We start from the raw sequence: 14431 nt of genomic DNA, 5'->3' as shown, positions 1-14431 counted from the left end.
GTCCTCATAAGAAAAGGGTAAGGGAGAGGACAATGGCTCCTCTATTGCCCCTTCCCTTGCTTACATGAACAACGGTCGCTCCCCTGCTTAAAGAGAAGTGCTCCCTCTCCCTCCATCTCGCTCCGTCCTGTCCCACCTCTCTGCGTGCCATGGGAAAACCTTCTTTTGTTGATTCTTTTGTACCTGTGTGAGTGATCACAAGGAGGAAGGTGAAGGTGGGAGGGGGGGTGAAGGGAGGTGCCCAGTTCTTGTGTTTGGCTCCAGACTCCCCGCTGTTTTTCTTCTACTCCTCCCTTCCTTCATTCCTCCCTTCTCCTCCTCCTTCTATCCCAAGGGAGACAGCTTAATAAGGAGGTACAGGGCCGCCATCTCTTTTTCTCTCGGCCTCTCTCTAATTAAGTCTGTCGCCCAGGGTCGGCTCTTTTTGTTTGCGTCCGTCTCACAGGCCGAAATCACTGCAACTCAAAACATCATTCTTAACATTGTCCTCACAGACTTCCCCTTCCTCCTCCTCTACCGCTTCTTCCTCTTTAAGGGTCAGTTCACCCAAATTACAAAAAGACTTATCTCGGGTGGTATCTAGTAATGCCAGCAGTTTAACATTTTGTGTGCATGTGTGAGAATTCACCTACTCCAAATCGTTTTATATATCTACCTGTTTTGCTCACTTTCTTTCATTATACATGTATACAATGTTAAGACGTTAAGATTCTGATGTCAAGCAAGTGTTTTTCTCCTGTTGCAGTCTTACAATAAGCTTGACAATGGCTCTCAGAATAGGCCTGGATTATTCATGAATTACGTCTGAGCTTTTGAAAAGATGAACAATTATAAAACAATTGTGGTGACTTCTCTTGAGTCACATGTGCCACTTGTGCCACCAGGAAGCTTAATGTCGCCATTACCCTGAATAATTTTATTTTCATCTACATCTGTAGCTGCACTTAACCTAATAGTTTGTTTAACATATTTTCAATAAAAAAAATGTAGCTTAAAGTAATAATCACCAAATATCATGTGACCTTTTCTTCACTCCCGCTCTTCTCATTGTTCTATTTCTGTTGCCTTTGAGTGTAAAACACAAAGATGTAAACACAATGGCGGGATGTGGATGCTGGTGAAGGCAATGGTGGCACGGTCATAAATACTTTAGTGAAAATGTGTGTGTTGAAATAAAAAGATAACCCCCTGCTAACATGTGGCATCTAAATAAAGCTTTTGTTTTGTTCTCTGTAGCTGTGGGTGCCACAGCGGTGTACCCCATCGATCTGGTGAAGACGCGCATGCAGAACCAGCGGAGCAGCGGCTCCCTGGTGGGAGAGCTCATGTACAAGAGCAGCTTCGACTGCTTCCGGAAGGTGGTGCGCTATGAGGGCTTATTTGGACTTTACAGGGGTGGGTATGCATGAATACAATTTTTAAAAAACAGTATATTTAAAAATATTAAATATCATGGGCTAAAAATATTCCGAAACTGAAAAAAAATGCTCTGGGAGAAAAGTGACAAATTGGAAAACTCAGTTTTTGATTTTGTTTTTCTCATCAAAACACCATGCAAGGCTTCAACACTTAGTTTCAATCATTCAAAAGCCTTTTTCTTAAAATTCAAGCTTTTAAAGCCTTTTTTTTTCAGTTTCAGAATATGGTATGATATTTATCCCATAGAACTATACGTTAAATATATAGTTGACTTGTGTTCTTACATCATCTAAAATGTTTCCAACAATGTTTTAACCCATATTTTATTGAATTTATTGAATTTTGGTCATCTTACTCGTGGCTTAGTCTGTCTCTGCTATAACTTACAGGGCAAACAACACATAACGAAGTAACAACACACAACAAGCCAGTTAGCCAGCTGGCTGTTTATTCCTCCCACTGTTTGTATTGGTCATTTTCTGCATAACGTGAATAAAACTTAAATACATTACCCTATCTGTGAAGATGACCTACGCCTGAGTCACGTCAGGTAGATTTTCATTGGCAGTGGCGGTGAAGACAACAACTCCCATGATCCCACACTGATTAACAACATCATCAGTCTCGGTCTTTGTTATTATTTTGATTGAGAGACCCCTATCAGCCAAGGTTACATATTGTATGTCTAACCTTCAGTCATGGTTGTAGATAAATGTCTTTGATGCACTTCTCCTACAATACTCGTTCTTTGTGATACATTTACTGTTAAAAACGCGGCAAATACAGTATCTCTGGGATCATGGTTATACTAGAAATCATTACAAGTGTAGGTTTAACATACAGTACATGTTATTGAGTCAAACTGATAATAAATTGGCCACCATCCGATCTGTGTACACACAGCTTTCAGGAAATCAAGTCACGGGCAGTCAAATCTATGAAAGAGGTTTTTTTGTTTTTTTTAAAGGAGCTGAGATGTAAGAGACTAAGGAGGAGACGTGTAGTGTGGACAATGAAAGAGAAGGGAAACGGGAGGAGATGAGAAGAGAAGCGTAGGGTGGACAGGGGGGCGGTGTGACTTCACCTGCTGACCTGCCTCCTTTGAAGTGATTACGAACTGGCCGGGCACTTTTCGGAGTGGGACAATGAATGTCACACGCAAGGCCACATACCTTATGCCTGTGTCACGACTTAGTGATGCTGCACGTCTAGACCCTACACACTCACACAAACACATAAAAAGACAGGCATGCACAGGCGACAACTTGGGCATGCAGGTATGCACATACCAGCGCACGGCATCACTAATGACTACCTGCCCTGTCTTCAGACACTGGAGTTAGTGTGTCTGTGTGGGTATTGTTGGGGTAGGACTGAAGGAGGATTGAAAAATGGTTCCCTGGAACAGCGGAGGGCCCTTTTTAAAAAATCCCATGATTTTGATTGACAGCACTGGGCTCCTGAGAGGAAACTTGAATGCATGACTTTCTGTGGGAAACACAAAGGCCATCAATGGTGGAAGGGCTTCACAGACACAGAGACAGACATGTCTGCCAGACAGGTATCCTGACAGCCAAACTGAAGTTACGTAATATTAGTTTAAAGTAGCTTAACTTTTAGAAAATATCTGCTCAGGGAGGAATGTTAAATCATCTGCTCGAAATTGGCACAATTACTGGTGCTTGATGTGGGATGCAGGAATAAACAAAACAGCACAAGAAGAAACAGGATCATGTTTCAAGTTTTTGTAATGGGGATGATTTTTTTGTTGGCGCTTATTCTAATTATTATGTGTTGAATAAATTCTTTTAATGTTTAAAAAATTATTTAAGTTTAAGGGTTATGGTTTGTGTGTGTGTGTGTGTGTGTGTGTGTGTGTGTGTGTGTGTGTGTGTGTGTGTGTGTGTGTGTGTCTGCACGCATGTGTGTCTGCACGTGTGTCTGGGTAGGGGGCCAAGTTTCATTGTGCTCTGTTGTGATTATTTTGTTTATTTTTATCCAGCTCTGGGTTGTAATTGAGGTCTGTGTAAACTTTTGGTTGGTTTGTTTTATACTCTGCCCTTTTTTCCTATTCTGGGAAGCAGTTTCTCTTTCTTCATCCTCTCTTTACCCCTTCTTCCTCTCTCTCTCTCTCTCTTTCTCTCTCTCTCTTCTTGCCACCACTCTGATGTCCCCGCACTCCACATCAATAGATTTCATTAGTGTCTGGGGGGATCCTGCAGGGTCAGACGCATGCAGCAGGAAGCCACGCTTCATGTGGAGTGTGTGGAAGTGGTGTATGTACAGTATATGTATGTGTGTGTGTGTGTGTGTGTGTGTGTGTGTGTGTGTGTGTGTGTGTGTGTGTGTGTGGTGTGGGAGGGTACCACAGCACTCTTTTTTCTAATCATCTCGGCTGCTCTAATGATAGGTCTGGTACCACAGCTACTGGGTGTGGCGCCCGAGAAAGCCATAAAGCTAACAGTAAGTCGCTGCGTTACACACATGCACATAGACACAGACAGATCCATGAGGTTCTATCTTTCAGATAGATTTTATATCATGTGATTCTAGGCATCTAACATGTATAGTTGGTTGTGTGCACTTAACGCCCAGACAGTGACCTTCCTTCCCTTCTTTGCATGTTACCTGTGCCTCAGGCATCGTTTTGAAAAGCTTGCTAATGCCATTCATTTATAATCTCCACTTGTCTTTTAGTCCAAAGTTAATTAGGTCAATAATGAGATGTTGGTGTTAATATTTGTGCTATGGATTTTCTACATATCAGGTTTCAAAGAATATAAAGTAATATAGTTTGTAGTGTATTCACTCTATATTCATGTGAGGTTTCACTGCACTGTACCAGCTTAAGGAATGGCAGCTTTGTATGAAACTATCATTTTGTGTTTCCAGGTGAATGACTTTGTGCGAGGAAAGACCAGACAGAAGGACGGCACCGTCCCTCTGGCTTCTGAGATCCTGGCTGGTGGATGTGTGAGTCTTTTTTTGGACATTTCTGATGGTTTAGTATTGGATGCAGGAGATTTTTTTTATCCGGACGACTCACAAAACTGGAGCATCTTTTGGCAGAAAGGACATGGTTTGATTTTGAAATGTAAAATAAAGCCCAGTGAAACAGTTCATACATGCACGGTACATGTAGGCATATGTGCTGATCTCGCACCCACAGAGAAAGCCAAGCACCTGCGTGTGCTATGATCTCCACTCGTGTGTTTTATTCATGTCTTGTGAGATCGAGTGGAGCTGTCCACTAAGCTGAAGGTTACTTCACAGCTTACTGACTCTCAGCGCCATGGGCACGAACACATGTGTGTGGGTGCGTGATGGTCGTCACTGTTAATTTCCTAAGGTGCTGAAATGCATTTGACTACTTTTTTCCAAATCCATATGGCAACACTTCATGCAGGCTACAGTTTTTGCGTAAGGTTTATTTTGGAACGTGGGGGTCGGGCATTCAACTGTTTACAGGACCCACTGGCAGGGACATAAATTGGCGCCTATATCAGCTCCGGCTAATGTGAGGTCTGAGCAACCAGAGAAACTGCTCCGCTTAATCATTGAAGCTGTTTTACGATAAAGTTAATGCTCAATAAAGTAAGAGGACTGGTTTAGAAAAGGACTTTACGCCTCTTACTGGGAGCCACTTCTGTTTTTACGTGACACAGCTGATTTTGTAGGAACATTAAGGTAATAAATGTGAAGAAATGTCATGAAAAACATTTAGACTATGTCATTATGACATCTTTGTGTGGTTTAAACAGTTTCTGGTTTCACAGCATATTGTGATAAGCTTCCCAATGGTTAGTTGTTCCATTTTAATCCTAAATGGCCGTGGTGGTTTGGTTGATACTCTCCAGGATCAACTGGTAGAGAAAACTATGCGGTATAAACCAGTTTATTTCCTGCTTCTGTTGGATTTTCCAGCGTAACTATGTGACATCATTGTCTGTATTTGTCTGAGGTTCTCTCTCTCGTTGAACTCCAGTCTGGAGCCGGTTAATCTACTTTGCTGTCAGGGGAAACTGAACATTGGAAAACTATTTAATTTGCTATCATCATGATATTCTGAAAAGACTTCTTTAGAGAGCCAAAGCCTTCCTTCCTCAATGTTAATGTTGCATATTTTATATCGCGTCTAATGATAACCATGATCATTTTGGTTTCATCTCGAATTCTGAATTAGTCAATCCTTGGGATTTGGTTTGATCAGACAGTAACAATCACTTCTCTTCACTGAGATAAAAGTTCCTCTCAGTTTCCCCCTTCAAATTCACTCAGCTCTCAGTTCTCTGACAGTGTGAATGTGTCCCCACATGTTCATCATGTCTGCAGCGTTCTACTCAAATCCAGCCAACGATACATATTTCTGTGTTCCCCTTTTTTTTTCCACAGTCAAAAATCCAAACATGGAGCGTCTCTGTCCCGCTCCATCATTCTGGCTCTTCAAAGTGCACCGTGCAGAAACGATGCCGTGCAATACACTGACAGTGTGTACAGTACTAAGGCAGCACACATCTCTTAACTATGTTTACCTGTTTTCTGAGTGCCGCCCCTCTGACAGCTGAGTGGACAGACACGGACCTGTTCGGAGGCAGGCAGTCGCCGCTTGTTGATGGAACGTGTAGAGATCACACATGAAACAGCAAGTGTACATGCTGTACATGCTTGTGTGCATGTATGACAAACAGAAGAGCACACAGGTGCACATGCACACACACACAACACACACACACACACACACACACACACACACACACACACGCACATGCACACACGCTTGCAGGCAGGAGACGAAGATTGACAGCAGCTGCTACCTGAGATCTCCCAGTCTGTTACCTACCCCCCTCCCATCAGAGGTTATGATCACTGGGCTGTCACATTCTACCCACAATCCATGCGTACACACACACACACACACACACACACACACACACACACACACACACACACACACACACACACACACACACACACACACGCACAAACCGTGAGTCCTCCAAGGCTGAGCAAATGAAAGAAGGTCTTTCACTCAACCCTCTTTTGATGCCGATCACTAAAGCAAAGTATTTCAGGATACACAAGTCATTATGGGTTTAGCTGCACTCAGGCACATTCAATTGACCTTATTTGTTCTGGGAATATGTTTAAGAAACGCTTTAACATGTTACATTTGCTGCAGTTTAAATTTTGGAGTGATTTTATTTTGTGAAGGAGAAACGCAACGAAACGCCAGGAAAGCAAATATACTGAGGAGATGTTCTCCACTGTACTGGGTGTGAAACGTAGTGGTTGCCTTTATATTTTATACAAGCCATATGGATTCAGAAGCAGAACCATAACAGAGGCGGAGGGAGAGGATAAACGTAGAGGAGAGGAGTGCGGACGGATGGATTTTTCCTCTTTTCCTCCGTGAGCCGTCGTGACAGCTCCTTTCATCCTGGCTGAGGCCCCGGTGTTAGTGCTGGCACTGCACTCTGCCTGCCACTTTATCTTACACACGTACACACACACACACACACACACACACACACACACACACACACACACACACACACATTCACACTCGCACACAGAGAAGACGAACCCTCCTGAACCCCGTTTTATAGCGAGGCTCCAGCCACAGCACATGCAATCTGTTTATATCGTTTGGTAGCTGTGAAAGTGTTGGTTTGGACCACAGTGTCAGCCTCGGATGATCCACGCTACATTAAGCAGAAGAAAGAAAGAGAGAGGGACTAGTAATGAAGCATGTGTCATACTTCTTCTATTTCTCTTTCACCTCCTCTTATGTCCTTACTTTTCTTATCTCTTATCATTTTACCTCCGTCTATTCTTCTCTTCCCTCTTCAATATGCTCCTTTTCTCACCTTCCCTTTCCTCCCTCCTCTTCCCTCTCTCTAAACCCGAGGCTCAGCACCATTAAGCTCCAGCGCGGGTTGCCAGTTTCTAATGATTATTTGGTAAGAATGGCATGCTCCGTTGACTGAGCTGGCTGGATGCTTATCTGGCAGTTTACTGGCCTGCGTTTCACGACTTGAGTTACACAAAATACTTAATGGGTCGCTGCCGAGAGGAGGAGGAGGAGGAGGAGGTGGAGCGGGAGTGAGACTCTCGAGTCAGGAGACAGTAACACTTTTCATTTCCATTGTAGATGTATGACAGTTTTCACAGTTGGTTTAAGTACACACACACACACACACACACACACACACACACACACACACACACACACACAAGCAGGTATCCTTATTAGCACTTTGCATTTTCTTCCATTCATTGTGGACGGCCTATCCCGAACATTAACCATATCATTACCAATTCATGCCAAACCCTAATCTTAACCCAACCACAATTCACATCTTATACCTTTAACCTTAGCCAGGACCTCAGAAATGATGTTTTGCCTCATAGGACCAGGCTTCGGTCCTCATGAGGTCTACTGGTCCGGACAAGGTCAGTAATTATATTGGAAAAGGTCCTAAAGAGGTAACAAAAACTAGTACACGCACACACAAATGGCCAGGAGCTATGATGCATGTATAAGGTGCTGACGTCCCAGGTTTCTAAGGTTCACTTTGCCTTGTAATTACCTGGGAATCCGCCAACGCTATCGCTCCATAATCACAACCCTCAACCTCTCTGCCTCAACCTCGACCTTCCCTCACTTCTCTTGTTTTGACTACTCCTCTCTCTGTTTCTGTCTCACTATCTTTCCCTCTCTCATTAGCTCTCTTTCTGTTTATTCGTTTGATTCTCTCTGTTCTAATCATCTCCGGCCCCTGCACTGGACATTCTAAGTTATTTTCCACAGTCGTAACACAGGACGGTGACGTGCACAAAGAAAAGCCCTGCTTTGTCACTCCCCTCTTATCTCTTGTTGTCACGCCTAATTGTCGCCTCATCTGTCTGAACAATGTTGTTGTTTGTGGTCCTTGAGTTAACAACATCTCCATCTCCAGTCTCATTACAATCCAATTGAATAAGACAACACTGCTAGTGGCTGGAGCCAATAGCCTCTTAATGCTCACGCTATTAGGCAGCATGTAATCAGCTAGGTTATTTCCATAAAACAAGTCATAAAGGGTTAGCTGTGAGATGAAGCAGCTTCAGAGCAGAAGCCCTCCTGCTATTCACTGCCTGTGCCTGGATCTGGAAGGAAAGCTGTAGCCCACTACACTCTCAGCTGCAGAAAAAAAAGCGGCTGCACACACCTTCAATGAGACGATTATGATCTCTGCCTCTCCCTTCTCCTTCTCCTCTCTGATGCCTTCGCCGAAAGGCAAGAGGCAACAAGCACAATCCATCATTCATAAAGGGCCGAGTAAAGGAGGGGGGAGAAAAGGAGAGAAACAACAACAAACAGACTAGGCCTATTTAAGACAGAAGTGGCGCCATGGCAACCGATTGCTATCTAATTGCGATGTTCCGCCCTTCAGTGTGCAGCTACAGTAACCACTAGCAACCGCAGCGGGAGAGAGACAATATTAGAAAAGATCAGGGAGATTGTTTGAGCAGAGGTCAAAGAATGAAAGTGACGGGGAGAGAGAGAGAGGGACAATGGTTAAACGGCAACAAGAGGAACAGAAAGAGACAAACAGTGACGGTAAAGGAGTTGGAAGAAGTTAACTTTGCAAATAAATAAAAAAACAACAATCGGCTTAAACATCTCTCAGTATCTATAGAAGCATTCTGTAAATGCCGTCATTAAACCAGTTGTCTCGCCTCAGCTCTACCACAGCAGCTCCCTCTTATACTTAAAAGCTCTGCCGACCTGCAAGGCGAACAAACCGGCCTGAACTTGCTGCAGTCTTGTTGCCCTCCCTCCACAAGTACAGGTTTGCACAAGGGCCCAAAGTGAGAGGTTAGAGAGGCAAAGGGGAAGTGGGAGAGTCCCCGCTGGGTCCGGGTGAGGAAGACAAACAGCTGACAGACCCGGCTGCATCAGCTGGATTTCCCGGCACACTCCTGGACTCTCCTCCTCTCCACATGTTTGTTCTGCAGCTGGTTGCTGAGGCAGCACTATTGTTAAATTAGATCACTCGCTGCCATTGTGTACAAGCTCGGTAACAGAAACTGTTTCTCGCCTGATGGTGTCATAATGTTTTTTTAATGTGGATGAAAAAAACACTAATTTTCAGTGGAAAGCACCAAATGTCACATTGAAATACAAAAGACAATATTAACATTCAAAGTGGGTGTAATTTGCAGCAGAGAGTTCATCGTTATCCAATCCTTCATTCTGTTGAGTTCTTTCTTTCTGTCTTTGTGTTCCTTCAGGCCGGAGGCTCTCAGGTGATCTTCACCAACCCTCTGGAGATAGTGAAGATTCGTCTGCAGGTGGCAGGAGAGATCACCACGGGGCCAAGGGTCAGGGCCCTGTCCGTCATCAGGGACCTCGGCTTTTTCGGACTTTACAAGGTGGGAAACATTGTTCAGGTCACGTAAAGATCATCACACACACAAAGCAACTGGGGCAGTGTTACACAGTGTTGTAATATCCGCTGGCTGTTTGACCCTATGTCTGATCCACGTATACCTACAGGACTGGAACGTGTCATTTAGTTTGGTGTGATCTGGATGCATCAAATTACATGTAATCTATATATTTTTTTTTAAAACCGTTATTCAATAACGGGGAAGTTAGAGAGAGTCTATGATGCTGTGTGTTCAGCTGGATTTTAAATCAAACAATTTTATATACAATTTTGGACCGTTGTACCTTTGTCCACTATATTTTCTGCTGTGCTTGAGATTTTTTGCTTACGTCCTTGTGAAATCAGAGAGTAGAGTTATGTAATTGGGGCAATTCAGAGATGCACAAAATAAACTATTCCTGCAATTTTCTCTGTTGTAAAATTATAACTGTTGAGTCGCAGAGGGAAAGGGACTCCATGTTCCTAAATGGAATACCCTATTTTCTGTCATCACTCTGCTGTCACAGTCGTTCACAGACTGAAAGTGCCCTGAAAAATGTTTTGTCACTGCCACAACAGTTGCCGCCCGTCAAGAATCCCAGAATCCCACTGTACACACACATGTTTTGGAGCTCAGTGTTCACTTTGGTTCAACTTTGGCCACTAACTGTTGTAGGATTCCCCTGTAGTGTGTGCACTGTCATGGCTCACACAGCTGCCCGTAGAAAACAACTTAACGGATTTTCAGGAAACTCGGTGAGTGGATGTAGCATACGGGTCAGGGAGGAACCAAATGTTTTCACTTTCTTTAACAGTGTGAGATTGGGTCACCATTTTCCTGGAGTTGATTGACCGTTGAATTTAACGGGACGGGTTGTATACGCTCTCTTTAGTTCTGTTGTAGTTCCTAGGGTCAAATATTTAAATTGCTAAATGAAATTTACACAGATTAGCTGACACGGCTGAGCTGTGTCAGGTGGACATTTAGGATCCTATATGTCAGGAGCTCTGATGTGTTATTGAAAATTATTAAATATACACTGGTTTAAATGGATGAGCAGCATGTTGGCCTCAACACAGACAAACACACTTCTTCATGTATTTCAACTAATTTGGGAGCATTTTATTCCTGTCCCAGAAAACAAAATACTACTACTACTACTAATAATAATAATAATGATAATAATTATTATAATAGCCATTCACCCATTCACACACATTCATTCCATGCATCTATGTGCGGTACTTTCTCTACATCACGCACACACTGCCTGAACAGCCATTAGGAGGAAATTGCGGTTCAGTGTTTTGCCCCAGGGCACTTTGCAACACGGACTGGTATCTAATCACAGACTTTCTGGTTAGTGGACAACCAGCTCTACCTCCTGAGCCACAACCGACGAAATCAGTGCAGTTTCTTATTAGCTTGGAGAGAGCGTTCCTAAGAGAGAGGGCAGCTATGGAGAAGGCTCTCTCGCCCCTGGTCCGCTGCTTGATGATGTATCAGCAGTTAAAATATAAGACGTGAAATGTCAGTGAGAGGATATTGAACATTGACCAAAATAATGATAAAAGAAATTACCCTGTACTCTGGAGAGCCCCAGTTTTTTTCTTTAAATGAAAGCTAAGAAACACAGATTGTTATTATATATCTAATATTATATATTTATTCGATATAACAATAAATTCAAGTTACATTAATCAGCATATCAAATCTAGATGTCCAGTCTCCATTCTATTGTATTTTTATCAACTTTACAACACTCCATTATTTCTCATTGCTGTTGTGACTAAATCATATGTGATTTATTTTGTAACTATTGCACAATTAAACATATTACCTTACCCCATATCAGCCATCATTTAAATCAACAGTTCCACGCGGTCTTCTCTTCAAGAACGAGAAAAGGCACAATTTATGCTAAAAGCTGTATTTAACCTTAATTGCCATAATTGGTATTTTTCAATGGCACAGGGATAAAAATTACAGTGCACTGTTTGAACATATTAGGCCTGTGTGATATTATGCACCAACACATAGTAAAGCAAGCGTGAAAGATTACAGTGTCAAACTAATATGGCAATATTGTTGTGTTGTCTCGTTTTTAAAGCCTATTTCCGGTATTTTCATAATAATTTCCCTCATAAATATTATGACTCCTAACATCGGTCTGTTTTTACCAGTGCGGTGCACAGCCACAGTGTTTAAAAAAAGTATTTGTACCACTTAAGACCGAAGAGCTGTAGGAATCAGTGGCTACCACTAATATTAGCGGCTTAACGGGCTAGACGTCAGCCCTCAGGGTGAAACCGAGCACGTCTAATTAAATTACAAAAATAAGTGCTGATGGAACTTGGCAGGAGAGATTCTGCTCCGATTGTAAACACAATCAACTGTGAAAATGTCACACTCGTACCTGCGGTTGTGTTAATTTGACCCGTTTTGCTTTAAGTTAGGTGATGACACTTGTTTTGTCAAATTTCCAAGTAGTAAAAAGTTTTTCGATGAAGCCGTCCTTACTCAGGACTTCAATTTGAATAGTCTGTTTATTGATTTTGACATTGAACACTTATCGATTGATTGTTTTTTCCTGGTGTATCTGTGTAGGTTGTGTTAACATGTCCACTGGTCGGCACAGACAAATTCCATGTAAAGCTCCTGCTTCTGTTAACGAGGCTGTAAAAGAATGTGGAGCCTCCTCTTGTCTCCGTCTACCTGCCTACCTGTTCCTGTGTCGGTGTGTTTGTGTGCTCACTCACAGCTATTTATGACTATGTAGGAGTGTGTGTGTGTGTGTCAGTGCGTGCACGCTCATGCACACGCTTCGTTGCATTCATCTGCCGGTCTATGTGCAGAGAGGAGACAAAGTGCATTGAGAAAGCAGTAGCGGTGTTGGTGGTGGCGGGGAGGTGGGGAGGAGACGAGCTCCAGCCTGCAAGCCCCAGACGGGCTGGCTCCGGAGGGGCTGCACCCAGGCACAGAGCTGCCTTTGTCAGGGTAATTATCCTGACGCTCACCCTCTGCTGGTGGAGCTACCGGATGGTAGGGTGGCTAACGCACTAGCGCCACCATTCCTTGCAGGGTGGAAACTGTCATTGTACGAATATGGATCCAGATGATGTTTAAAAGTCAGCGTACATGAACTTCACTTGCATGTAGAAGAACATTGCAGATTCTTACTCAACAAAATAATTTCATTTTCCAATACTCTATGGAGCTGCTCTGCAAGTGCCTCTAGTCTCAGTCGCTGTGATGCTTGCTCGTCTGTCCCACCTCGATAGAATCTCCCAGCTTTCAGCAGCTGCTCGGGCCCCAGTCAGTGAGCAGGAGGGACAGGCAGACAAGAAGTGCCAGTGGAGAGAGAGAGAGAGAAAGAGAAAGAGATAGCCCAGGTATCTGCCAATCCTCTCTCTCTCTCTGTGTGTGTGTGGGTGTGTGTGTGTGTGTGTGTACACAGAGGAACCAAAGGATTATCCTTAGGAGTTAAATGAAGCCTGTCCAAAACGAGACCCTGTCCAGCTCATTAAACGCTTTCTGTTGACTGTAGTCGCTGTATCAAGACGGTGGCAGCGCGCCAACAGGCTTGAAATACAGCAGGAAACTCAATAGGCTTGATGATATAGTGTTGTTTACTGTGGCAGACGAGGAGCCATCTTCGTCAGCCAGTCTGTCTTCCTCTGCTTTTCACACTCTTTTCCTGTCTGCTCTGCTTTCGGAGCCGTCTCCTGTCCCTCCTCACCTGCAGCTGAGGACACTCAGTGTTTGCTTATGGAGAGACGTGATTTCTGTTGCATGTTCTGGTCAATATTTCACTCTGTTATATAAGATCCATCCAGCAGCCTTTTGGAAATAGTTAATGCTTGAATATCTGGTTTCTGATGTCGATGTTTCACATTAGAAAAATAAACAACTTCAGAGCCCAGAGCCAGAATCAAGGTTTTGAATCCCCGAAGCTCCATGACTGTTTCTCTGCTTTGTTTTTTGAGACTTCACCTCTAAATCAAATAAAATGGCCTGATATACCTCTGCTTCTCTGTCTCCAGGGTTCCAAGGCCTGTTTTCTGAGGGACATCCCCTTCTCGGCCATCTACTTCCCCTCTTACGCTCACCTCAAGGCTTACCTCACTGAGGAGGACGGGAGGATAGGGCCAGCCAAGATGCTGTTTGCTGGAGCTCTGGCAGGTAAAAAGCTTTCATCTTCACTGCCGCTCCATGCTAGCTGGCAAAGGGACGGGCAAATTCATGCTATCCTTAAAAAGAAGTGGTCAGAGAGCTCCTCCCAGGCTACCACCCCAACTCACCATGTTAAAAGATTTCCTGGATTCGCCTGTTTACAAGATCCACTTACAAACTTCATAGGCTTTTTCCTCCTCCACAAAACATTATGGAAATCAGTTCAGTAGTTTTCGCATATGTATGTACACACAGTTTATGTATGAACACATAATTGTGAGTACACACAATAATAAGAAGAAATGAAAGCAGGAAAATTACTCACTGTGTTTTTTCTTTTAAAATATTAAAAGTAAATATTCCTTGTTTTTTATTCTGGTAATCTTTAGACCCGGAACGACAAGTAAACATAATACATTTCTGT

The 14431-nt window shown here is 43.3% G+C and overlaps 1 protein-coding gene across 2 annotated transcripts in view; it reads left to right on the top strand.

The window, feature by feature from the left end:
• The window catches only part of LOC118124330 (calcium-binding mitochondrial carrier protein Aralar2), a 48336-nt gene that overhangs the window by 27987 nt on the left and 5918 nt on the right, over nucleotides 1–14431 (top strand). For both annotated transcript variants that reach the window (XR_007034932.1, XM_047344061.1), the window contains exons 11-15: nucleotides 1237–1395; nucleotides 3830–3882; nucleotides 4312–4392; nucleotides 9697–9837; nucleotides 13878–14016. Coding sequence is in view for 1 of the 2 variants with exons in the window: in XM_047344061.1 (XP_047200017.1) it covers nucleotides 1237–1395; nucleotides 3830–3882; nucleotides 4312–4392; nucleotides 9697–9837; nucleotides 13878–14016 (573 nt within the window). In the remaining variant the exon portion in view is untranslated. The remainder of the gene's footprint in view (nucleotides 1–1236; nucleotides 1396–3829; nucleotides 3883–4311; nucleotides 4393–9696; nucleotides 9838–13877; nucleotides 14017–14431) is intronic.

Source organism: Hippoglossus stenolepis, chromosome 17, assembly GCF_022539355.2.
Source record: "Hippoglossus stenolepis isolate QCI-W04-F060 chromosome 17, HSTE1.2, whole genome shotgun sequence".
NCBI classification, from domain to species: domain Eukaryota; kingdom Metazoa; phylum Chordata; class Actinopteri; order Pleuronectiformes; family Pleuronectidae; genus Hippoglossus; species Hippoglossus stenolepis.
The sequence above is the reverse complement of the archived record's forward strand: the minus strand, read 5'-3'. Positions and strand labels throughout refer to the sequence as shown.